At 43.0% G+C, this 26590-nt stretch overlaps 1 protein-coding gene across 2 annotated transcripts in view; it reads right to left on the reverse strand.

Moving 5' to 3' along the window:
- Positions 1 to 1688: 1688 nt before the first annotated feature.
- BMP2K (BMP2 inducible kinase) overlaps positions 1689 to 26590 on the reverse strand; it is a 49865-nt gene continuing 24963 nt past the window's right edge. The window contains exons 8-16 of one of the 2 annotated variants that reach the window (XM_066186715.1): positions 25831 to 25934; positions 24336 to 24415; positions 23361 to 23521; positions 21911 to 22071; positions 21214 to 21309; positions 20346 to 20527; positions 19382 to 19539; positions 16258 to 16371; positions 1689 to 6886 (exon numbers count right to left, since the gene is read on the reverse strand). In XM_066186715.1, the coding sequence (XP_066042812.1) occupies positions 5457 to 6886; positions 16258 to 16371; positions 19382 to 19539; positions 20346 to 20527; positions 21214 to 21309; positions 21911 to 22071; positions 23361 to 23521; positions 24336 to 24415; positions 25831 to 25934 (2486 nt within the window). In that variant the 3' untranslated portion in view covers positions 1689 to 5456. The remainder of the gene's footprint in view (positions 6887 to 16257; positions 16372 to 19381; positions 19540 to 20345; positions 20528 to 21213; positions 21310 to 21910; positions 22072 to 23360; positions 23522 to 24335; positions 24416 to 25830; positions 25935 to 26590) is intronic. The other variant, XM_066186716.1, reaches the window with a different exon arrangement.

The raw sequence follows: 26590 nt of genomic DNA on the forward strand, positions 1-26590 counted from the left end.
TCAGTGAACCTGCTGGGGATGCAGATCCCTGACCTTTGGCCTTTCCACGTGTGCAGGATGATACTGCATTTGCAGGCACCCCTGTCCAAAAGGACTTGCTGCCACAATCCTGCCAAAGTGCAAAGGCTGTCTGGAGTTTCAGGATGTGTCGTGGAACCGTCTCTTGTTGTTAAATGAACACCAGGGAGCCATGAAATAACTCTGGTTATTGCATAGCTGCAACCCAGCCCAATTAAGCTCCACAGGTGCCAGTCTTCCAAACAGCATGGAAATCCTTTGGACTTCTGGGTTAGAGGCAACAATGCTGTTGGGACTACTCCTAAGTGGCTAATGTCCTTGTGGAGAGGGCTTCCCTGTAATCCACTGGGAGAGCCTGGCTCAGTGCAGTGACTTTCTCAGGGCCGGCAGGCTCTGTTAGTTGCCCAAAGCTGCCTCTCCCTGGGCTAAGGCAGAGGAGCAGGACTTGTTTTCTGGTCAGAGTGTGCCAAGGAGATTTGTAGTGGAGGTGGAAGCTTACAGATAGGCACCTGAACTCCTCAGGCATGGAGAAGGCAGGATAGTAACTCCTCCTGTGCTGGACAGGGATGCCATCTGTTTAGGTCAGAGGGTGGGTTTGGTGCCTTTTTTTTTTTTTTAACTCCAGAGACAAGTATTGGCACAACTCACCCTGCATTAATGATTCAGCTCCCAGACCTTTAAGCCTTTCAGTGTAAGCACTGATTTTTTTATGATTTTTTTTAACTTGACAGCCAAGCAAGTTTCAAGTGCACTAATTACTACTACTGAAGCCTGACAAGGAACTTGCAAGTGTAAGTTTTTTTCCAGTGTTATGTGTACAATGATACTCGAAGAATGTGTCTGTGCTCTGAAATAATACTGACTTTAGCATTCACTAATGTATTTTTTAATGGAAATTCTTAACTACTCCAGCAGTTTTCACCAGATCAGGAAACTGATTGCCAAGCTGTGCATTTTTACCTGACCCAATTTATCAAGCTGCATGATAGTCTTTGATGTACATACTGAACTTATAAATAAATTCCAGTTCATTAGCTTTTTCCTTGGAGTAACATCATTCCTGCATCTCATGCAGTGAAACAATAGATGTCAATGGCTCAGCCATGGAACTTGGGTCACATCCTGTGGGTTACACAGACAGCGATTTTTGGGGGAGAATCTCTAGCTGAATTTGCTGATGAACTCAGCTTTGCAGCCTACTACCACTACTCTTTAATAACAGAATCCTGTTGCTGCTATATCTGCTCTTGACCATTTTCATTCTTACTTCAGCTCACCCAGGAGTAAAATCAATACAAGGAGCTTTCAAAAACCCTTTCCAGTAACCAACTGCAGGAAGGGGCACACACCACATTATAGTTCTGTCCAAGTGCAGAGCTTGGTCCACAGCAGTGGCACTGGAAATCATACATGACCTTGCTGCAGCAAGGCTTTAAGGAGTAACAATGAACCAAAGGAATTCAAAATAACACAACCCACAGACTTTTAACCAGTTGGACACAGCAAGATGATTGGGCAGCAAACACAACTACTTAAAACACTTTTAAGAGAGCCCCAGTTGCTTACAGCTACAAAACAATTCAGCAGCAGCAGCACTGCTTATAATGAATAAATGAAAGCCTACACATGAACACTTCACAATGCAGTGTTGAAGAGACCTGCAAAGACACTGTTACCAGGTTTGTTTATTTAACAACTCCAAGGATTTTATGATATACATCAGCTTCACAAAAAAAGTTAAAAGTTCTCGCTTTAGTAGTACACAAAAAAGCTTTAGAAACTCCAAGTCTAACAGGAAATGGAAGTGTAGTTCAGGCAAGTGCACTTAAAAGCTGAATGCCAGCAATTTTAAAATAGTATTTATGGTCTTTAATACTAGGTGATGCCTCAGTCACAACTTTAGCCATACATACAATCTCCTTGATTTCCTTTCAAAATAAGCACTATGGAACAGTAACACAGCAGCCACCCTTGGTGCTCAACTCATACTCACTCAAGTGACAAACATGATTGTGGCTGCCGGATTACCAAAACCACAGCACCTCCAAGGGGTCTGTGATGTGTGCGAGCATGTGTATATTTTATATATGCTTCTCGTATATAAAAATACACGATATTGTATAAAAAAACTCCAGATAAACTCTTTTTCTCACAGTAGTAAATATACAAACTTATTTTCACAGTACTCGGTTTTACTAACTGGGACACCCAGAGTGATTATAAGCTTTTTCCTCCAACACTGGTGCTCACAGAGCCCCCCACCACACAGGGCAGCCAAAGCATTAATTATATTATTTACACACCTCAGGGCCCGTTGAGCCTGCAAACACAACTACCTGGTTTTTCCTTCTGTGACCACAACCACCTAAGGGCTTCTTAGTACCTTGGGACAGACGCTCTCTCCAGCAGCTGTTCCTAGAAGGCCTGTGCTTCAGTCCCTCAACATGCTGAAGGAGAAGCTGTAAAAATCCATTGGGATTTCTGTCTGGAAGGGAAGTGTCAACCCTTTACCTTGCCATCTTGCTACCAGAGGCAGCATTTACATGTCTACTGCAGCAACGGCTTTCCTGATTTCAAGTAAGGTCACGTTGCACTCCACACACCCTGAAAAAAGTGAAAGGATATCCCATTCCCTGACAGTCACACATTTCACCTCCTTTGAATAGTGGATAGTGGCTGAAAATAACCCCAAACTTGGGTTCAGTTGTGCATAAACTACATACACCAGGCAAAGTCAGCTTAGTGGGGTGTACCAGTCTCACATTGACCATGAGAAAGGATAAAATAACTCTAAAGAGAAAAAGTTACATTTAAGCAAAAACCTGATTGGTGTCTCCAGTATGAAGAACAAGGTTTGTTTAGGAGGCAAATATCTTGGGCCATAACTCATGCCAGCTCTAAAGTCACTGGGGTTTGCAGTTTGCCTTTGCCTTACCTCTCCCTTCAGCTTTGCTGTGCTGCAGTATAATTACATACAAGACCCCCTGCCAAAACCCCCTGCAGCCCTCCTCAGCCTGGAGTCTCAGAGTTAATCAACAATATATGAACACATTTCCTATTTTTAATTTACCTGATCACTTCTGCCCACACTGCATCTGTCGGTGCCCAGCCTCCTCCCCTATATGTCCGACAGCCCCCACTTCTCCTCCCAGGCCCTGGAGCCAAGCCCCAGTGCCATGTGTGTTGTTAATCCTTCCCGTTGCTCTCCCACTGGGAAGGCAGCAACAGCATGGCTTCGGTGAGGACCAGCCACACTTAGGACCACAGTTTTAATCTCATTTTGTGTCCACCCCACTGCCCCATTTGTCCTCTCACTCTGTTCCAAGAGCTCTTCAGGCAGGTATCAGCTCTGAAGGACATTGAGAAAGGCAGCTCATAAGCATGTACAGAGGAAAAAAAAAAGGAAAAAGACCATTAACCTGAGTGTCAGAAATGCTACAAAAACTGGTATGTGCTTCTTGCAGCCTTTGGCACCAAACAGGTGAGAAGAGCAGTAATAAAGCCCATAAAGTCCTGTGTTGAAACATTTCTACTCAGTCTCCTAAGGGCCTAACTTCTAAGCCTGGAAAAGGCACACTGAAGCAGGCACAGCTGGAATATTCCACTTACACCCTGTGAGAAATGAAACTGAGGAAGATGAAGGCAGCTATCTATACACTATCACTTAAGAGTTACATTCAGATTCCAGGGCTAAGGGAAGCAATCTCACATACATCCTAGGGGGCATTTTATCAAACTGATCCCAAAAGGGGTCACATGATTTGTCTTCAATGTGTTTTCAGTGACTATTGTAAGGGACCAAATCCCACCCCTCAGAGATCTCAGGATCACAGATCTCCTGTATATCCAGCAGGAGGCATCGGGGGGGAAATCTCACAACCCTGAATATTTCACTTCACCGGTGACAGGGACACGAGGACACCTGGCCACAAACAGTGATGTCTTCCATGTGCAAACACCCAGCTACCTACTCCTCAGCCTCCAGCGGAGCAGGACAGAAAGGTGAGACAACCCGAGGAACCATCTCCTTCCATGTCCCCGTGAGGATAGCCATGCAACTCACGGGCTGTCCTGAGGGGCACTGTCTCTGCAGATGGTGTCCATGGTTTGGGACAAGCTGGGTGGCAGTAGAGCTGTCCTGCCTACACACACCACCAGCTTCTGCAGCAAGGAAGCAAACCCTGTGCTCAGCAGTGTTCACACCTCTCAGAGTTCCTCAGCCTCCAAGGTTCTGGGTAGCAGGGCAGGGGTCCTGCCTGAAAGGCTCCATTGGGTGAAATGCAGCTCAGTGGTCTGGCAGCCACCAGCTCCTGCTGGAACACAGCCGGGGCAGGAAGCATCTGAGGAGCAGGAGCATAAATGCAAAGCTCAGTGCATTTAGCAAACCTTAAAAGAGCATTTGGTTACAGTCATTTCATAAAACTGTTGTGGCACAAAACCAACAGGTTTGAGAGAATACACATTTTCTTTGCAATAAAAATCCAGGAGGAAAACACACCCAAATCCCAGTTTGTAATCAAATCAATCCAACGGCTGTACCTCACAGTCAACTCTGCAAGTTGTCTGAAACACTCCATATGTGCCCAAGGACAGCCCCTCTTGCAGTGGGATGAAGAGTCTCCTAAGTGCTGCAATCCCAGCCACATGCCTACTGGGTCACTCCCCTACACATTCAGGCTTCCCACAGATCAGTAAATCATCTGCTTCTTTAGTTTAGACTCTACATTATCAGTTTGCTATTGTACATTAATGGCACTTACTATGGAAAAAAAAAACATTAAAATTGACCATTTAGGCACACAAAAAATAATCTTTCATCTCTGCAGCTGCATAGATGTCTGTAAGGTCCCAAGCCATAGCTGTGCTCTGGAATTCTGGGCCACAGCCCCTTGAGGATGTGGCTGCTTTATTTTTATGATTAATAAAGGTAGCTTTCACCTAGGAAGCAAAGACTTGGCCATTTTCAGCACATAATCTGGATATCAGTATGCCTTGGTTCTTAGGTCTGCTGAGACACGATGAAGCACCACAGTTCATAAGCCCCCTGTACATATGGAAAACACATTCCACGTGCTCCCTGCCTCTTCCACTCCACTGGGGCACATGGCAGAGGGATGGAAAGGCAACACAAAAGTGCACAATGACAGTATGTCCCAGGGCCCCAAGTCAATAACAGGGATTCATATCCAATTCCTTATTTCATTCCGGGAGCCATCTGCCATAAGGAAACAACATTCCCGATTTTTACTTTTTCTCAAAAAGACCCAAATCAGAATTAGCCATTATTTGCAACTCCATCAAGCATGCAGGCCACTGCCTCCTCAACCTGAACAAGCTGTACAACCCAGGCCCCTGGAATTTTAACCACATAAATTACTCCACTAAATCCTTATTATGGGACTTGAAGAGGTGGAGTGGAGGGAACCCACTGGAAGCCTCTACTGTTTGGAAGGGAACGGAGCTGCTCCAAAGGGATCTAACTCCAGTGCCTGCTGTGGTTGGCTCTGTGTGCTCTGCACGACCAGCTCTGTGAAGGGCACCGCACCAAAGTCATCTGTTTTCAGCCCGTCCCCACTGTGAATGGCCCCATGCAAGGAGCTCTGCCTAGGCCTGCCAGCCACGACAACTGCACCATGGTCCCCGCGGCTGTCCCCAAAGCCCTGGTGCTGGGCATGGCGCATCAGGTCCGGCGGGTGGAAGGGTTTGGCTCCGAAAGGATCCAGTAGAGTCTCGTCTGTCTGTAGAGGGTTGGCTCGATCCTTGCTGTCAGGTAAGGCAACACTGATGTTCTCCTTGGAGTCTGAGATGGTCAGGAACTCGTTGCTGCTCTGGGAGTCCCTGCGGCCGGCCTTCCTGTGCCGGCGGGCACGCTCTGGGGTGCGGTAGCTGGGTTTTAGCCCCTTCTTTGTGGTGGTGGGGGTGCCATGATGGCGCTTCCCGTTGTTCTTGGACACCTCCTGCTTCATGCGCCTCTGGCGGGAAGACAGTTTCTGCAGGTTCCGCTGTTGCTTCACCTTCTGATGCTGCTGGCTCCCTGTGATCTCCTCAAACGGAACCAGCCCAAACAGGTCCTCTCTACTCCCAGCAGACTTGGGTAGAAGGGACGGCTGAAATGGGGTGCAGCCAAAGATATCCACGCTCCGCGGAGAGGTGGGGGAGAGCAGAGGCTCCATCCCTGACCCCTGCCCATCTTGCTGGGGCACCTTTTTGCTGAAAGGAGCTTTTATGAAAACATCAAAGTCATCCTGCTCTTGGCTTAGGTTGGGAAAAGCCACCTGAGAAGAAACATTTTTGTCCATCTTCTCTCTTGCCTGAGGCTGCATAGTGAAAAACGGTACAGCTCCAAACACATCAAATTCTTGGCCAGAGTTGATGAGAGTGCTTGGCACCTCAGGCGGGGACATAGGCACTGAACTGGGCTCTGTGATTTCACCACTGCCCATACTGTCTCTGAACCGAGCGCTCAGGAGCCCTTCCACACATTTTTGTTTGGTTCGGTCACAATCAGAATCAGAGCTCTGCTTTTCTTCCTCCTCTTCTTCCACCTCTTCCTCAGAATCCATGAGGAGAGGTCGGTGGCCTAAGTTCTCTGGTTCTGTATCATTGTCATCATTGAAGTCTCCATTCTCTCCATGCAAGACTTCTTCATCCTCCTGTTCTTCTTCTTCCTCACTGCTCTTGGGAGAAGGAGGATCAGATTCAAAATCACTCTCTGACTCCTCACCACCTTTTGTCACGTGTCCCTCTGCACTTTTCCTCCCTGCCCGGGGATCTCTAAATGCATGGCTCACTTTTCCAGCCTTTGTTGGAGTCCCTAAGTTATTTCCTTGATTGCTGGCTGAGTTATCCACTTGTTTTCCAGGGGAACCTGCAGGTCCAAAGAAAAAAGCAAATGAGAACTTAAAACATACAACAGCAAAACTTACTCCACACACCCTGCAGCCACACATCCCAGAAGATGATGCAAACATATCTCCTGTAAAAACATATAGGGGAAGGAAATGAGCTAAAAATCAGATCTGACATTACAAACAACACTCATAAAATCAACAGACAGAGCTGCTTTACTTCTAAAGCACAAGGTGTCTGGAAATACAGTACCAGTATTTAGGGGGCATACAAAAGGCCTAATGGACACAGCTGATCTCTAGAGACAGCTTTTCAAACCCAGTCATTACACAGCCACTCTTCTCTGGGAAAACGGGAGGCAGCAGGATTTAAACACTTTAGTTTTCTATATTATATTTTTTAAGCAGACAAGCTATTTTTTGATGTGCTTCTGCTTTGATAGTCTGCTCTGACAAACAATGCTGTAGTAATGAGAGCAGCTCCTTCTAACTTCTGCAACAACTGAGGCACAACAGCTCTTGCTTTTCCTTAGGTTTGAGAGCAATGCTTTCTGCTTTGTATCTAAATGCAACCTGTCAGCTCAGCTTCTCTATGGCAAGGAAATTTACCTACTCGTTTTCCTCTGCCAGCTTTCTTCCCACTATTCACTGACAACTAGAACTGAAAGAACAATTCACTGATGAGTCTTTTGTGGCATAGTTGCCTTGGGAACACTGGAAGCAGTAAAAATTTTGCAGCAGTACAAAAAAGAAATGGCAAGAGCAGGCAGAGCAGGGGAGGCTGCACCGTGGCACTGGCACCACTCCCCAGAGCAGGAGAGGCTGCACAGTGGCACTGGCACCTCTCTGATCACTAATCAATCCCAGTTTCTCCCTGTGTCAGAGCCCCACGATGTGGGAGATGTTTTCAGGAGTGTAACTGACTTGGATTTCTACAAGAAGAGAAGGAGCAGGAAGAAAATCAAAACACTCAAGTCTCCACTGGGTAAAGCACACTTTCCCTTGAAATGTCCTCTTGGCCACAGGTAGGGTGCATAATGTTACATATAACGCCAGCAACAGCAGTGAGAATTCACTTCCTGGCAGGCACAGAGCCGTTGCCCAAAACTGGTGTGCCACTCTGCCCAGAGAGGCTGTCACAGGCACCCTGGCACCAGGGATGAGCTTCTCACATCTCCAGCATCTGACACCAGCTGAGGCCGGGGCTGCTCCTGTTCAAGCAGTTACTAGAGAACTCTACCAACAGCATTGCACTGGACCACTGATCTCACGCAAACAAAACAGATGCCTTCCACTTAGGGCTTTGTTAAACAAACATTGACATTTAACCCACTCCATGTGTTCAAAGGATTGAAAAAGCTAGGGATGGCTACAGACATCCGCTATTTCTCCAAAAGTCATCGTCAGCCAGAATCCAGCTCCTAACTCTTGTTCTTGCAACATATAAAATATTTTCTCAGCTAATTCCTTCTTTCACAAGGAAACATGCAACTTCCAGGCAAGTCAGATTCTTTTCTCTCTATGCTCCAGTTTACGAGAGCCATTTCTTCCAATTTTAAAGGGAATTAGCAGCGATTTCCTCATCCATCAGCTTCCTCACTCCTTTGCAGTTACATTTAAAATAATCAAAATTCAGCAGCAATACAATTTATGTAAGGATTTAAAAACAAGATGACCAGAATGACTAAAAACATCAGGTGATTAGGATTTTGAGCTGTTTCTTCTTGCCTTCTGGTGTCAGATTGCTTCTTATCTACTGTAATTTTAAATGCTACATATTTGCTTTACCCACTAAATTAGAATCTGGATTATTCTGCTGCTTACTTTAGATTTCCCAAAGGTACAGCCTTCACATTGCACTGTATAACCCCCCAGCCTCCAAATCCTGCTGTTTCCAATATTTACTGGAACACTAATGTTAGCATAAATGCAAACAGATTTAAAAGAAAAAGGGACTACTTCTAGGTTAGATATTAACACCACTCACACAACAAAAGGCCCAAAACCTTTTCTCTATGTCCATATTCACAAAAGTTTATGGTCCCACTTAATGGAATGGTTAGACCTTTGCACTTAATCTCAACATGCAGTAAACAACTTATAAAGCAATTTTTTTTCAAGGAAGAATTGAATCATAGTGTTATCTAATATACTTGACTTTCCAAAAGGTTTAAATATTATTTGTTAAGTGCTGCTACAGTCAGAGTCCCTAAAAAACAAACTGTAACAGGCACTGAGGAGACAGAATGCCCAACCTCTACCAAGAGCAGCTGAGCTGCTTAAGAGGCCGTCTGAGGCACAGGAAGTGCAGCTCTCAGCCCCAGACCAATGGCACAGCAAAGAGGACGTTTCCCACCACACACTCCATGCACTGGCACTCCGGCTGCTCCAGCATCCCAGCAGACCCACCTGTGATTCTGAACTGAGGTTCTTGCTGGCAACACACAGCAAATGATCTTGGGAATCGGGCACCAAGACAATCCAGCCTTTCCACCCTAAGGTTTCCTCTCTTCAGCCTAACAAGTACAATCTTCAGAGGAACTCAGATGAAGCCAGGAACAATTGGCCTCTTGCTTGGAGACACGCATCCACAGCAACCCAGAAGCCAGGTGTTTTCCCCATGTACTTGGAGCTCTGAACCTCTTCAAGGAAATGCTGAGCACCTTCCTGGCTGACACAGGAGAAGTGCTTGAATAGCCAACGAGAATACCGAAAGTTTGACGTACGTGTTGATTTTTACTTTGCCCACAGCAGTCTGTCCTGGCCTTGGACAGTTCTGTGGGCTCTTGCTCTACTGAGGGCAATGCCATGGCACACTGGGTATAGCATAGACCAGCCTTTGTGCTGGCAGGGAATGACGGAAGGGAAACAGGAAAGGGAAGCTTAAGGTGTGGATTTGTAAATGTCTGCCCCTGCACGTGAGAAAACATGGTCCAAAATATGTTAATTCTGAGGCCACTCAAAGTCACAGCAGGAAGTTTTTCCTGTTCTAACACCATCACAGCAGCCAATAACTGCATCTCAACTCAGCAGGTTTCTGAAGGTGGTTTCCAAATCTCTAGCTCTACAGCTGAGATTCCTCCTTCTCCAGTACCTTTGTCAGAGGTACCAATGTGACTTGCATACTGCCGCAGGAAACCAGTGTCTAGGTATTATGTACAGACTGGGAATTACTCGACAGCGACCAGAAACTCAAAACCTACACTAAGAGCTCACTATTATTGGAGCTGCAGAGCCAGCACACATGACCCGATGTTGGCAGTCACCTGTCAATGGAAAGCAGGCGGCACACAGCAGATGACATTGTGAAAAGTAACTGCTCCCGATATGTGGGTTTGAAGAAAACACTTTTACTCCAAGGAGTACTTCCAGAATGGCTACATCACTGTTCCCACACTGCAGTGTGTCAGGAAAGAACAAGTATCTTCCTTTCCCGTTCTGTGTGTCTTGAGGTTAGTCACCTGCTCCAAGCAGAAACTACTCTAAGATACTCATCTTGCGCACTTTTAGCCCTACCTGGTCAACCCTGACGGAACAAACCATCTCTGCACCCACTGTTGCAGCTGCAGTGGCTTCAGGCTACCCCCAGGAACAGGGATGAAACTGCATCAGACAAGAATCAAAACCAAACCAAAGAAACAAAAATATCCTCCCCAGAACTATAATTTTTTAAACTAAGATAGAAATACTTTGGTCTTCTACACTACAGTTGACCCTGTTTCTTTCACTGCTAATGAAGTTAGGAAATGAAATAAAGTGCACTAGACACAGAAACAATTCCCCAAAAGGGAAAAGCCCCTGCTTAATGACAACTGAATGCTCTGGTCAAGCAGAATTCCAGACTGACGTGTTGTGTCATGTTGGTTTCATGCAGTCTAGTCAGACTACACTGCTGCAGAGATGTTCAGATACACATTTATGCAGCAATACTGCACACTGGTGCACAACATCTGCTTGCAATGTGCTGCTCAGATTACCACACTTCTAATCAGGTTTGTAGCTTGTAGGGAACAATTGCTCTTTGCTCAAATGCGAGCCAGGTGGAACATCTTTAATCATAAGAAGATCCCAATCTTCAAGGAAATTTTCTGTTCCGATGTTCTTTTTCGAGACACAAGATTATAAGAGGATGAATTCCCTCTAACAACTGCAAGTAATTACATGCCTTCTGCTGGTTCCTCATTTTAGGGTATCGTGAGGGAAGCCTAAGAGTGGGGCATAAGAGCTTTAAGCTCCCTTGGAATTGGGAACATACTGCCACCATCATTTCATAACAATTTGCCACATGTCAGCCCATGGATTACCAGCCAGCTGCAACTAAATCTGCACCAGGTCTCTAACAACAACCAGGGCAGCAGCTGCTCAACACTGTAATGGATTTACATGTCTTACCACCTTTATTTTCAAGAGGAACAAAAATGGAAGAACACCACACTTGTGCCTGGCAGCTATTGCCGACATTCTTTTAAATAATTATGCCAGAGATTAAAGTGCAATATAAAAAATAGTGCAATGTGCCCATGACTGCTGCAAGATTTGAAAAAACTTCTAAAAAAATTGGTAGATCATTCTGGAGAGAAAATGCAGACCCTTGGCAGAGTCCAGACATACCATGTATACCTATGATGGGTGAACAATTTCAGATAGCTTAGAAAGTGCTATCTAGAATAGCTGAAGTTGAGGATGATCTTGATACAGGGAAATACCCTGAACCTCCATTCAGCAAGCACTATGAATAACTGAAACCACAGCCAAGAAGGTACAGAGTAAAAGCATCAGCAAAGATTTCAGTGAGTACAGATACTGACAAGAACTTACTCTGCCAAGTTACCTAAACCTGAAATGTTTTATTATCATTTATCTGACAGCCAGATCACTGCATCTTTGAACATCACTAGGCATCTTTAAACATTCAACATCAGCTGTCAAAGAAACATGAATTGTTGGCAGGAGCATTTTTCAAGTTGAAAAAGTAGCTCAAGTCTTTTTTATTTCTATTGTTCTGGTACTAATAATTTCTTCTTACATTCTAGCAAGCTGTGTCTCACTTGAAGGCCCAGACTGCACAGTGGTCCCAGGACTCCACAGCCATGGTACAGAACTTGCATTGGTTTGAAACCCTGTTAGAAGCCATACACAAAAACAACAATGAACAATCATCCCCCATGTCTGCTCCTGCCAGGACAACCCATGTTTCTGCTGTGACACAGTGCACATCCAGCAGCTCCTACTGCAGCAGGGGATTCTCAGGGATGTGTACAAGGCTCCAGATGATTCCCACGACACTGCTGTCTGGCACACAGCTGGCTGGTTTTCTGCAAGATCCACACAGCTGGGACAATACACACCATACCACAAAGCCCCTCTTACTCCAAGACAGACACCTGCGGCAACCATTTGAAGACACCACCATGTTGCTGAATCAGAAGGAATCTGCAACAGAGCTGGACTTGCTTTTATTCAGTCTCTGCACAGAGATCAGGCCCGCAGAGTCTTAGAAAGGGTTACCCATGAAGGCTACAAAAACCAAGTGACTTGATCACATCTACAGCATACATGATCTGTACAACATTCAGCAGAACTGAATTAACAAGATGACCTGAAGCAGAATCCTATCCCAAGATCTAAGCCAGGCAACAGCTCATGGAGATTCTTCCATAGAAGCCAAATGCTTGAAAGAGTTTCAGGCAACATTACCAATATCTCCACTTCTCTCACACAGCCCATCCATATAATTTTGAGTGTTATATCATTTCTTGTAGTCCTTCTAGGAATCACAGTATTAAGCTGAGGGAATCAAAAGGCCATCCTAGGCCAGCTTCATCGTACAAGTCATTAGTGTGAATAAATGCATGACTAAAGGCACTGAGTACAACTCACCAGCCAACTGTACCCTATTCATGACATTTCCTTCTTACATTTGAGTGCAGCACAAAGTGTGTTCTCCTGAGCTTCTGAAACACTTGATAATAACAGAGAGTATTACAACACATGATAGTTAATACACACTTGAATCAAAAACTTCCATTCCAAAATGCTGACCACAGGAGGTGTTTTTCCCACTGTCACCATCCAGTTCAAGCATTCCAGGACCAGATCTGTTTTCCACATGTGAAGTACCTAAGTGCCCCACTGCTGGCTATTTAATTGCACTGTCTTCTTTCTCTTTCATTAAGGAGTTTGCAACATAGGGTTTGTTTCTACCAGATCAAGCACTGGAATTCGTTCCCAGGCCAAGTTTCTTTTCCAGTCATCTCAGTTCTTCGGGTACTACCATTTTCCAGAAAAATTCAGGCATAAAGTACTGTGTGTAGCAAGTTTACTTGTGAGAATGTTTGTAATAGGATACACACCAAGGGTTAGACACCAACAGCTTCCACAGTGCTTCCCTATTCCCCAGACTGACAGGAACCCAACACTTGTTAGCTCATTTTGTACCCCCTTCCCTCTGTGTATGCCAAGGGACACAAGTGTTGCTGCCGGCACTTCATTCCCACCAGACAAAAATAAGCACAGAAGGTCTAACAGACAAGCAGCTATAGTCCATCCAGTTCCAGGCTTCTTCTCCTGGTGACCCTCGCAGCAGTGCCAGCCTGAAATGCACTCGCAGCTCCATAGGAGATATCCCAAGTCCCAGCAGCCCACTGACTCTCCAAGCGATGATTGAAGGCTTCCAATTCCAACCTCTGCTACTTCCTTGTCTCACTTTCCCACACACATGTTAACATACCTGGTGACACTTACTTTGCCAGATTACCAGCACTTGATGTTGGTGAGTCGAAAGATGACACGACACTCATCATCTTGCTGCTCTCTCTCAGGAGGTGACAGTCAGTTAATGAGTGAAGAGCTGCTTTCAGCAGAGAACCCTTAAGCCTCCAAAACACAAGGAATCCTCTGGGTGACTCTATTCAGCCACAGCCCACATACACAATTTATACATCAGGCCTACGCCAGAGCAAGGAAAACCAAGCAGAAAAAACCCAACCTTAGAGTTGCAACTGTGATTGATACAGCAGAACACAACTTCAGTAAGAACTGTCACTTTTCAAGAAAGTCAATTTTATTTACTTTAAAGATCCTGTGTTTATAAGGTCAACATTTCATCTCATGGTAATTCAACAAGTCAGAACTCAGTGGTCAGAGCCCTGGGCAAACAGTGCTAACACACTTCCCACATAGCCCGAGACATGTTACAATAAGGAAATGAAATTTGTGCTTTAACAAGATCCGAGAGTCACTCTCGCAAATGCTGGAATTGAATTTAAGGTGTTAAACCTCTGTTCCACTTGCCAAGCAATCACCTGCCCTTGGAGGCCATGAGTAAGGGACACAGGTAGTTTACTTCTTAGTTACATGTTTCACCATCACAAGGAACAAACCAGAAAAAACAGTCACACAACAGTGTTAAGTACACGTGGAAATCAAAATATTAGGGAGGGACATTTGTCAAGTTTGCCCCAGAAAGCCCTCAGACAGAAATTAAATATTTGCAAGTCAACAGCTTTCTCCTTTTCTTAGCTGTCTTGCAACACCTCTTTTCAAGACATTACCAAGAACAGTTAGGTGGGGAACACAAACCAGCTTTTAAAAGATGTATATAGACATTTAAAGATTTATTGTACCCGATTTGTTTGCTAAGTGCATTTCACAGTTAACACATAATTAACAATACCTTTCTTGAAATCAAGCCAGTATTTACTCTTGTTTAAATGCCATTTACAAGTCCACAGGGAAAAAGGCTATTGAAAAGTGCACAATTTTTTCCCAGTGCCATAGCTATCAGTTCAACACGTCTCAAACAGCCTGGTTTTTCAGCCATGACTGAATTTCAGGAGATTTTTCCTCCCCTTAAGAGAAGCAACTACCATTTTTTTTTTCCATTTTAGTATGTCAAGAATTAGAGCTTGGATTCCAAGTAACAAAAATAAAGCACATGATACAATACAGTGGGGATATTTGTTACAATCTAAAGCTATATTATAACCATCTAAAAAAGCCAGCAACAGTTAAATGCCCTTCCGAGGTCTCAGGTGATAAAATCAAAAAAATAACCTCCGGACACAAGGGTATGAATACCTGGCCAGAGACTGAGCACCTGATGGTCCCCAACTTAAATGGAGTGCAAACTATGCCTATTCATTTTAAATGTGAATTCAGGTTCACCTTTAAGTCAAAGCAAGCTCTGGAATGAAGGTGCCAGGGAAACTTTTCCAATCAGCACCTGGAGCGCAAACTCCTCTTCACTTAAATGGCTTTCACGTGGCACTGAACTACTGAATATGAACAAGGTCACAGAAAGCAAATTTTTCCTGAGAGTGCAAAACAAAACCACAGACTAAGAACACAATCCTAAAACAAGCAGAATGAATTCAGGTCTAGGGACCGGAGCAGCCATGGGCGTAGAGGGATTTTCACCAAAGACTTTGCTGAACACAACAGCATTACCATGTCCACCCTTCACCATGTGGAGTACTGGAGCATTTTTGAGCACTTCACAGCCCTACCAGAACACCTCCAAGAATGCAAGATCGTAGTGAAAGAAAACACAGATACTACCTTAGGTTGACCCCAGCTGATTTATTTTAAGGCATGTTACCTGAGCTTTTGAACTTCCATAAGAACAGTCTTTACAAGTCATACTAAGGCACCTTTATCACACAAGAACTTGCAACAAAACCCAAGTGGCTCCAGAATTGACTGATGCTCCTTTTATCATTCAACTACCACACAGGCTTTACTTTGTCAAACATACCAAAATAAACACTAAAGTGCTGAACAACCAAACGTTAAAACTGTTGCTTAAGTTGCAGGATGATGCAGTTTCCCACTCAAAATGCCCACATAACACATTATTTTTACTTCCATTCAAGGTAAACACAGTTAAAACTTAACTGAAAAGCAATAATGAATGCCCACCTTCCCCATGTATAGGCAATATAAAATGTTTCTGTTTGACTCAACTTGTACCAAAACTGTGCATTAAATGCATAGAAGCTTACTGTCTTCACTTAGCTGGACAACTGAACTACAGAAACAGTGTGAGTCAGAAGCAGACTAGAGGGAAGCAGCAAAATTTGGCCTTAGCAAGGAATCTGCCTTCAGCAAAAGGTTCTGCCCAGGTGATGCCCATTGCGCTGGCCCAGCAGAACCACACCCTAGACAGTCTGTCCCAAGGCTCCACAGGCACCAGGAGCTGGATGCACAAGTGGTTTTAACTGGAGGTAATGAACACACCAACACATCCCTTCAACCCATGTGCTGTTAGAGGCAGCCGAGCCCTTTGCCATACTTTGGTCACTGAGCTGCTGTGCGTACTTCAGCAGATACATACACCTACAGGTATGTATGCATACAGCTACGAGGTAATCGTGTCACAGATGGAACTTGCCTTGCTGAGAAATGAAAGGAACAGAACCAAAGGGATCTTCAGGAGGACTTGTCAGTGGAGCAGCATGTGGCTCCACATTCTTATCTGAAGATGCTCTCCTGTCCACCAGCCTGTCTGTAAAAAACAAAATGAAACAGAACAAAAAATAAAGTAAAATAAAATAAAAATGGCAGGACTTACACCTATGCAAAGCTATGCACTGTACAGGGTGAGGGAGAAATATCTTCTCTGGCAGCGTGTTTGACAAAGGCTTGTAAGAAGCACAGCTTTGGCCTGCACAAGAGTTGGTCTGGGCAGCTCCTTCCTACTGCAAGGAGAGAGGCAGAGTGCCTGGGAGGCTCTGCACCCACATCTGTCCCTGCTGGAGCACCAGGCTGATCCTGAACCTTTGTGCAATGCTATGAAAGCTGGGCTGGGATTTTTTTTCCCAGTGAGAAAGTAAATTCGGTTTCTTGGCTCCCAATTCTGCACAGATGATTAAGTGGTTACAGAAGCTGTTTAAGAAATCCACTTCTTCACAATGCTGTCAGAAATGCAGCATCATATGTCGCTTCTGGCCCATCACTAACTGATGATCACAGCAACACCAACAGAGAAACAACAGCCAGGAGCTCCAATCTGTCACTCTGTGTCACAGCTCTCCACAAAGGTGCTCGGTTCAGAAATCCATCCAATTGCACAATATGTTTTACTGCAAACAGCATCATTCTACTAGGAAAATACCGAGTATAAGCAATGTATTCTGTCCTAGGAATTGGATCCCCTTTTACAAGAGAAGTGATTAATCATCCCAGCAGTAGCCATCACTGCACACACTGACATTAAGCCCCTCAACACATGAAATCTGATGGTAATGCCAGCCTGACAAATTGTAGCAACATCTTCATCCTCTAACAAAGACTTTGTAAATTTACTTAGGTGTTACTGTAACAAACATGTAAGCTTTAGAAGCATTTGCCAGATTTAGAAGCATCTTTAATTTATGCATAAAGCATCAACAATACCAACTAGAAGAGAATCTGCGAAGAGAAAGAAAGAATTCATGTTTTGAACACTAGTCAGCATCACAAAAACTTAAGCACCACCGTATGTGAGTTATAAAATACAGGACAGCAGCCGGCTTTAGTAACCGAAAAATAGAAGCACTGATCAAATCTGCATCTGCAATTCTCTTTTCTCTAGGTGGCAAAAAAGTTACTTTAGTACTCAAAAGCCTTTTTCCCCTCACAGGAGATAAGCTACATCTAAAGAGAACTCAGCCTTCAACATTAATACATATCTAAGGAAATTACAGTAAGTCTTACACAGTTAAGGACAATTTTATAGGTACAAGACTTAATTTTACAATAAATCTCCTGATCTCTCATCATTCCAGACAAGTCTGAGAAAGTACCAGTAGACAACATGAAGTATAATTATTTCTGTATTGACTGCAGCAAAGGCATTAACACTGCCAAGTATGGTCATATGATCTTTGGCAAAACATCCTCTGTATCAAAAAGCCAAGTTAAAAGGTCTCTGAAGGGTGTGACATGTGTATCTACATGCACACAGATACAAACCACCAGTGGTCCCCCTCCTCTGAGGGACACCAAGCCCCAGGAGCTCAGAGCAGCTGTAAGGCAGCCCCCATCCATACAGACAAGGCTGCCATCTGCTGCTGGCAAGGGAGTAATTCGGGGTTATTTCTGCATTTTCTCTACATGCGTGACTAAAATCCCAAATGCTGGTTACTACTGAGCAGGGCTGTGCTGTTTGGTTTAGTTTACTTTTCAGATACAGCATATCAAGTGCATTACAACACCCAGCTCTCCTGTGCACTGAATTACCTTGAAGAGCTGAGCCCAAAATGTATCTTGGTTATCATCTTCTTTGGAACCTGTATTTGTTCAGAACTTGTAGCTTGACCAAATCAATCTCATCCAACTTAAGGAAGTACCACCAGCAGTCCAGCAGTTACAGATTCTGAATGTGGGTGGTGGTGGTGTGCTGACCTTTGGTACAAACTAACCTGCTGCAGATTCACAAATGCATTATTTCAAAAGACTAAGGGCCACATTTGGAAGAAGCATGCTTACAGATATTCTACCACTGAATCAAATCCTTAACTTGGATTTGGAAGGAATGATTAATTTCAGGTAGTACATGAGCCATTTTTCCCAGCTACCAGTGAGACATCTGACTGTAAAATGTGTGCAGGCTACATTCCCATCTCAAAAACAGGAGTCTGATTCAATCCACACAGGATACAAGGGGAAAACTAACAACCAGTTTCACAAACGAACCCACCCAGTCACTTTCCTAAAGGATTAGGAGGTAATGCACACATCCAATAAGAAAAATATTCAACTGAAGGCAGCAGTTTTTTCAATTACTCAAAATTCAACTTTACTGTACTTTTAATTGCAAGAAACTTGCTGATAGACAGCTAAGCATATACAATCTGTTTTTAAACAATGTCACATCTTCCAAGTCCCACTGATAAATCTGATCTCAACAAAACCAGTTATAGGAAGAGCAACTAACAAGCATGTGTTCAGCAATTAAAACCAGAAAGTAATTCCAAGTAAAAACCATGAAGATAACTGACTTCACGAGGAAAACGTTTATTCAACTATTGCCATATCAGTACAATAAACCAGCCCTTACATGTAGCCACTCAAAAAGGACAGTACAAAACATTAACATAATGTAATAGATCAATTTTCTTTCAGGCATCTTCAAAGGACATATCAGACCCACACAATCTTCTGCTCTGGTGTGCAAGAAAAAAACTGGAAAGGAATAAAGCAAGCAGCCAAAATTCTCTTCCCATCACAACATACCTCTGCTGTTGAGAGCCTCTTGGCAATGAAGGTGACACAAGCAGTGTAGAAGAGCTAAGATACTACCATTTCTGCAGTTATTGAGCCAGTAACTACCAGTTTCAGACGGTGAGCTCCTATTGCACGTTTTCAAAAAGGAAAAGGAAAGGAAGACAGGCCCAACTGTGCCCTCAAATGCTCAGAAAGAATGTTCTGTACACAGCCTGCACAGTCCTTGGACAAGCAGGTGTTGGAACTGCAGAGCAAACACAGAACCCTCATTTACTGGGAAGCAAAGTAAGCCTTCAAGCGTCCCTTACTTGATCTTAGCAGGTCAAACTCTCTGTCCAGCAGCTCCTCCTCTGTCAACTTGGAAAAATTGTCCTCTCCAAACGGGTTCCAGCCTGACATATCAGGCGGGTTACTGATGTTCTGTTTTGGGTAATTGGCAATCGCTTCAGCATCAGGAATACCTGACCTGTAGAGTTGGTTCAAGGAAGCAAATAAAGAGAAACATGACAGGATTGGTTATCAGGGTCAAAATCTGAGACACTTCATAATGCCAAGTCCTACACACAAGTAGCACACATACATTAAGAACTCATCCCAAAAACTCTGAAGGCCAATCTAAAAGAAGCCTAACAGGAACCTAAAATATATATATAACCTGGTTTCTAACATCAGTGAAACTGAAAAGATCTGTAGGGTTTTTTTATTTTTAAATCAGAAAGGAAGGGGATTTTTTTTTATTACATACACCATTGTTCACAAGAATTAATGCAAAAGTGGTCATTTATTACCATTTATTAAGCAAAGGCAGGTCTGAGGGTCACTGCTCAGGGACCGTATCTCTTCTGGGGTGTACATCATGTTACGCACTCAAGTCGCACATCTGAGCACAGGAGTTGGCAGCCCTAGCACATCAAGGCCAGCGACAAAGCTGCTCTTAACAGGGTGTTTGAAACTCCTTTCAGATGCACATAACCCCATTCAACATAGGCTACTGACCATCCCAAGCCAAGTGGTTAGCAGTCAGTTCCTGGAGTAAGTCCATGACCAAGAAGACAGATACTTTAAGAAATTGTACCAGGCTCATCTGTTAACCAACATTGTCACTCTGCTCCCAAAATATCCTTTATCACTGAACACCCACTGTCCAACTCTAAGTAATCTCTTACTACCAAAGCAAGTAACTTCTGAGAAAAGGATCTGGCAGTGCTAACCACAAAACTAGTAATGTAACCCACAAGTAACCCTCAGGTTCAGCTGAGCCACAATTCTCACCTGTTTGTAGGGTAGGGGGGATCTGTCACTCTTCCACCATGCACTGGGAGTGACCTGGGGTAGGAGATTAAGGCTGGTGCAAGGTCTTGTGGAGAAGTGATATATTCAGGGGACTGCACCTGCTGTGCCCGCTGCTGAGCCAGCATCTGCTGCTGCAGGAGAGTCTGCTGGTACTGCTGCACCTGGGGAAATCAGGGCTGTGTTACCAGAACATGCACAAGCTGGCTGAAACTCTTCTGCCAAGTATCAGTGCTGCTCTTGCAGCCAAACACACCCACCACCAGCTGTACCCTCCAGAACATCCAGGCATAGAGAAACCACACAACAGGTCAGTGAGACTGCTTTTCTTTTCCAGCGTATTACTACTTGGATTTTCGTAATTATTGCAATCCAAATATATGCTACTGCACTACTGCTAACTGCATTTTCATCATACTCTATTCTTAAATCTTAATACAAGATTTCAGGAGAGTTTCTCCTGATCTTTAAAAAACAGGCTACGACAGTTAGCTCCATTACTTTCCACGTAAGAACTGGACATCACTGTCTTCATTCACTTTATTGAGTAACATGTATTTGCTGCTGTGGCTAGTACTGGAAACACCATCCAAGTATGTTTCCAATGAGAACAGACCTTCTTATGGAACTTGGGATAGATCCCATCCTATTATTAATACAACTGCAATACCAGTTAAGCTAGTTTGGATTAACTTCTCACCAACTAAATATTATTTTAGATGCCAAACTGTACACTAATTACCATGTCCACAGCTCAGTACAACTAACCAGGCACTTCTCTTACTGCATCTAAACAAGAGATTTACAAGCACAGGCCATATTTTAAGACTGTACCATCTCTGTGACATACCATGGCAGGATACTGTAACTGGGCAGTCTGCTGCTGGTACACAGATTGCAGCAACAGCTGCTGCTGGACCATCTGCTGGTGCACTGCTTGGTGATACTGGAAAGACAAAAATTGCTTTAAAAAGTAATGATGTCCCCTCAGAAATAAGCAGGTATTGTAAGTAATGCTTCTTCTGAATATCACATCTATGACTCCACAGCATTTTTCAATTAAGACATCATATAATCAAGAACCAGCTTGCAATTCAGTCACTGGACTTCAATCACTGTTTGGAAGCTTTTTCCTTACCCCACTCCCCAGTCAATTCTTAACAAAACAAAAAAAATAAAAATCAAGACTACATGTTCAGTTCTGGTGCACATATAACCACCTTACTACAAGCACATCATCATCACCCATAATCACGCCTAATATTTATCCCGAGCTCCTTTACACATGGGTAAAACCTTGAAGTCACACAGTGGTGATGCAAAGCAAGATGGAATTCAGGGTCAAACTGCAAGAACACAGCACTAGGAAAGCAACTTTCTAGGACAAATATTACAGGGCCAATGAAGGGATAAAGCAATAGTAAGAAGGGACGGGAGTTCTTTTAGCTGGAAAAGCACAGACAGAAGTGTTGAACTGGCACATGACTCCAAGGGTTATTAACACACACAATGAATCTCAGACACCTGTCTAACAGATCTGACTGTACCTGCTGGATATAAGCATCCTGCATGGCAGGCTGCTGCTGAAAGTGGTGCAGCTGCTGTAGTCTCCAATCTCCCTGCTGCAGCTGCTGGAGGACCCTGTGCTGCTGTGGGGTGGTCCCTTGGGACTGTGAGATGTCTTGTCCATTCCCCAGTTGCGTGGTGCCTGTAACAGACAGGAACACTACTGACAACCAGACACCTCAGCTACAGCCAGAGTTCTCCCTGGCAGTTTTTCACATCAAACTGACACTGTCTGTCAACTTCTCTTCCCAGTCTGACAACCAGGACACCTGGTAAATACCAAGCTGACTTCTTTAAAAGTAATTCCACTCCCACAAATAAACCATTTCTATGTGCAAGACGCTGGAAGCTTCCCCTGGTCTCATGACAGCAAGCTGGGTTCCAGAATTATGCTTTACTAACACTTAAGCTACACACTGCAGGATCTCAAACCATACAGCCTTCAACATTCAACACAAATGTATTTTGAACTTCTTTTCCCTAAGGAAAACATCAGTTCATCCATCAAACTCCCTTTAACAGAACACCTGATTCATTTTGCCACTCAATTGCTTTTTCACCTTTTAAGAGACATGTACTACCATAAGTTTCTCTCTTGCACACTGCGTTTTATATTCTGAAGTGCCCATGAAAGACCTGTTCCTTGTCATAAGAGAAAAAACTTTTCAAGTTGGATGTTATTTGGATCCCAGCTAGTAAAAAGTACTTTTACCTGGGACACAAACATTCTTAGTGGCCTTTTAAGACTTTTCCAATACTATCCCTGAAACTACTCTTCCTTTTCTGCAGCAGACGCATAACAGCACACAAAATGCAATTAGAAAGCATTCTAGGTACAAAAGTCAACTATTTAAGTGAGTATTTATCAGAGCCATAACTCTTTCTGGATGAGAAAAAGAACAAGAATTTTTCAAAAACCCATTTCACTCGACTGGGTCTCCCCTAATTCCTCCTTCACTCACAGTGCCACGTGGAATGAATCTGTCAGTCATGAGAGAAGTGACATGGTTCCAGCCCACAAATACCACTAACATACTGGTGCTATCTCATGACTTCTTGAGGCACAGGAGAATATTTTTTCCTACTACAACAAACCCAGTTTGATACAGAAGGGCTCTGTACTTTCTGTGAATTATTCACAAGCCAAAACAAGCATGAGCTTCTTCTGCTGTGGGCAAGTTCATTCCAAAACCAGTGTTAAGCACATGAAAAGAACACTTTCACTTCTCAATCTGCATTTAGCTTTTGTGGCACCTCAAATTTACAACTCACACATTTAGAGTCTTACAGAAAGGACAAAAGTTTGGGTTTTGGTATACAACAAAGTAAGACTGATAAAACTGAGTTTTAAATGTTATCTACAGCAGAGCAATAAAAAAATAGAGGCATAGTTGCTTCTTTATTTTGGTCCATCCTTAAACTTTAAGTTACCTTTTTGCCCATGATTAACAAATTCCCCAGGAACTTGTACTTTGACAGGAGTTGCTGAGCTCTGGATCGCCAGCACATTGGAAGGGGCACTGCTTGAATTGGCCTTTGGTCTTTGTCGTGGTGCAATTGAGGTTTCTGTTGGTCCAACAGCATCTGTTATTCTGAAAGGGCAATTTTTCCCAGGTAAGATACTTGATGAAAAGACAGCTATTTGTACTTCAAATCTGACACAGTACATCTCTTAATAGCTGAATTATGTCTTAATCATGTGCTACTCTACTTCTGCACTGCACATAAGTATCTTGAAATTTGTTTCTTAAAATTCCAGTCCTGTGCTTGAGTCCACAACTCTACAATAAGAAACAGGACTACAGCTCATATGTACAAGAAATAAGAGAAAAGAAAACACTATATGTTAGATCAAATTATTTCTACTTCTACTAATTTCTCATGGTTTTGTTTCTCTTTTTTTGCAAATGGAACGGATCATTATAGCTGAATGTGGAAGTATCCAAATCACACATGCTGGTAGATTCAACCCCAAGTAACTTTCATTAACAAGGAATGAAAGAGTAAAGGATTTATCCAACATCAGCCTTAAGTGCATACACACTACATCACAGCAGAAATCAGAAGCATGGAGAGGAATTTCAAAGGTTTTGGGTTCCTTTTTACTAACAATGACAAGAAAGTATTTTTCCATAAAAATTACAATTTGTCAAAAAAAAACCCACAACAAAACAAAAACATTTACCTTCAAAGTATCAGTTTCTGTCCCTGGATTCTCAATAAAATGAAAAAAGCAAAGGAGTGGAATCCAAACAGACTTGAAGCTCTTAGAAACACAGTTTATCTAATGCCTTCTACTGAGGTAATATTTTGTTTGTTAACAAGTGTATGAAAACAGATTTTAAACAAACATGGAGCTTAACAACATTAGGAGAAAGAAAATGTAAAGCCACATCCTCTGCTCACCTTGCTTTTATTTGGCTTTTTCTAGCAGCTGCCTCACTAGCTGTCATGGGTTCAGGAAGAGTTGAAGGGACAGGAGAATTCTTGGGAAAAATAAAATTTGAATAAATTAAAAAAACAGAATCCTGAAAGAAAAAAAATCATTACATATTGAAGAGGAATACTTGGATTCAAGACCTCCACATTACAAGACTTCATGCAGAACTCACAGCTAAAGATGAAAAAGGGTTTAACTTAATAGCATCTCTAAATCCTCTCAATGTGTTGCAGAAATAAAACCAAACCTGACTGGTCTGACTCTTTTGTCATCTGCTTCGCTTCATTTACACTGCCAGCTATCAACAAGAAGGTACAACATGTTCTCCAAGCAGTTTTGTGTGACTGCACAGAGACTTACTTCAGCCTCAAGCTCTAAAGCAAAGCCCAGTCTTTGGAGGAAACTGTTTTTAGCACACTCTGCTCTTCCACCAGAACACAAATTCCAGCAAACCATGCAGCACCAAAGCTTCAATGGGCTTTTACCTTATCCCCACCTCAGTCACATTCACGAATGAATCCCACATCATCTAGACTGTTTTACAAGGAGTATGGCAGTTTTAGGCAAAGGAGGAAATTCATCTTCTCTAATGGCAAATGCACATAACAAATGCAAATCTAAATCTGGTCACAAATAATAGAGACAGTTAATTATCAAGTATTTCAAGACTTCCTGGTTTACTTTAGTCTGTGTTTCCAAAAGGCAACACTCAAATTTACTGAAAACCTCCTTCTACAATGATAAAGGCAAGGACGAATTCAAAGGGATCTCAGAAAATTCACTCTCCTGCCTCTGAAGACAGAGATTACTACAACAAATACCTGTTGCAAACTCTTATTTTGAGACAGATTTTTCCCAATACTTGTCTTGAGAACCACTTTATACTACTCAACATTAGCTAAATGTCTTCAAATTCCATTGCACTGCAGATGTAATTATATCGGTGAAGCAAGTGATCTTGGAGACCACACTCAGACCCCCAAGGCAAGCAAGAGTAAGAAGGCAGGCTGACTCAAGTACTGCTCTGTTTGCTTTCCAGCTCACTGGAGTCCTTCCAATGGACTAACACAATTGCTAAAGATGCCTAAGCAAAGGGTTTATCCAGAGCAAACACACATGCTGACACTCCATTTACAACATTAAGCCTTCTATGGTCAACAAGGTTAGTATCTCTAAATTTCATACTGATTGCATTAGGAGATTACTAACGGCTAAAATCCTAAGCCAGGTATTAGTATGGTATCAATACAGTCCACAAAGCTATGCCCTCAAAATTAAAAACATGTTTATAGAGAGCTCCTACTGCATGTACACAACATCAGCTTGATGTGTTCTCTGCTCTGTGTTACGTTTAGGAACCAGGCACATGACAGAACTGACGTGATTTCTCAGCTCATCTGACAGACATCTCAATACTATTACATAACACTGAAAATACAGAAGAAAGTCAAGAATACTTACATTAATATTAGACACTGGACACTCCTTTTTGGCAATTTTAAAGGCAAAGTAAGATACTTGAAAGATATCAGGTCTCTGCTCTTGATCTGGTTCAAGCATATATCCTGCAAAAATTGATAAGACTTAACACTGCTAGATCACAAAAAGGCTGTTGAGACAGTATGCTACCAGCAAGGAAAAAATCCAGCAGTTCCACCAGATCAGCTTACCACCATAAGAGTCATTTGCACTATTAATCTTGAGTTTGGGGGACTTTTTTAATACTTTTTGTCAAGTCAAATAGTTTATAGGGTCAAAAACAATTATAGAACATATATGCTGCTTGGTATGCTGATACTCAGCTGTGCAAAAGGGAGCTAAAACTGAAGCAGGAATTACTTACTGCAGAGAGAAACAACACAATCAACTCACCCTAATAACAATTTTCCAGGATTAATACAAAATTCAGTGTAGCTTAAACGAGATTGACAGATCTTACTGTATCATACTAAGGCTTTTGTCTGTGGATTTCTGACTATGAACAATTTACATATAAAAAAATACAGTTTCATGAATAAAAGGACCTTTCCCTGACAAGACAATTCCTGATGTTCCCTCTCAAACACTGGCTTCCCAAATCAAAAGGCTGGGTGTTTTTTCAAGAAGTTACTTGGTACTGTCTCCAATATAACACAGTATACATAATCAGGCAATCTTGCCTAGATAACCAGAGAACCCAAATAAACAATAAAAAGCATTTTCTAAAACAAACCTAAGCTTC

The sequence above is a fragment of the Chamaea fasciata genome, unplaced genomic scaffold (genome assembly GCF_029207755.1).
Source record: "Chamaea fasciata isolate MVZ Bird 193981 ecotype frontalis unplaced genomic scaffold, bChaFas1.0.hap1 SCAF_6, whole genome shotgun sequence".
NCBI lineage: Eukaryota > Metazoa > Chordata > Aves > Passeriformes > Sylviidae > Chamaea > Chamaea fasciata.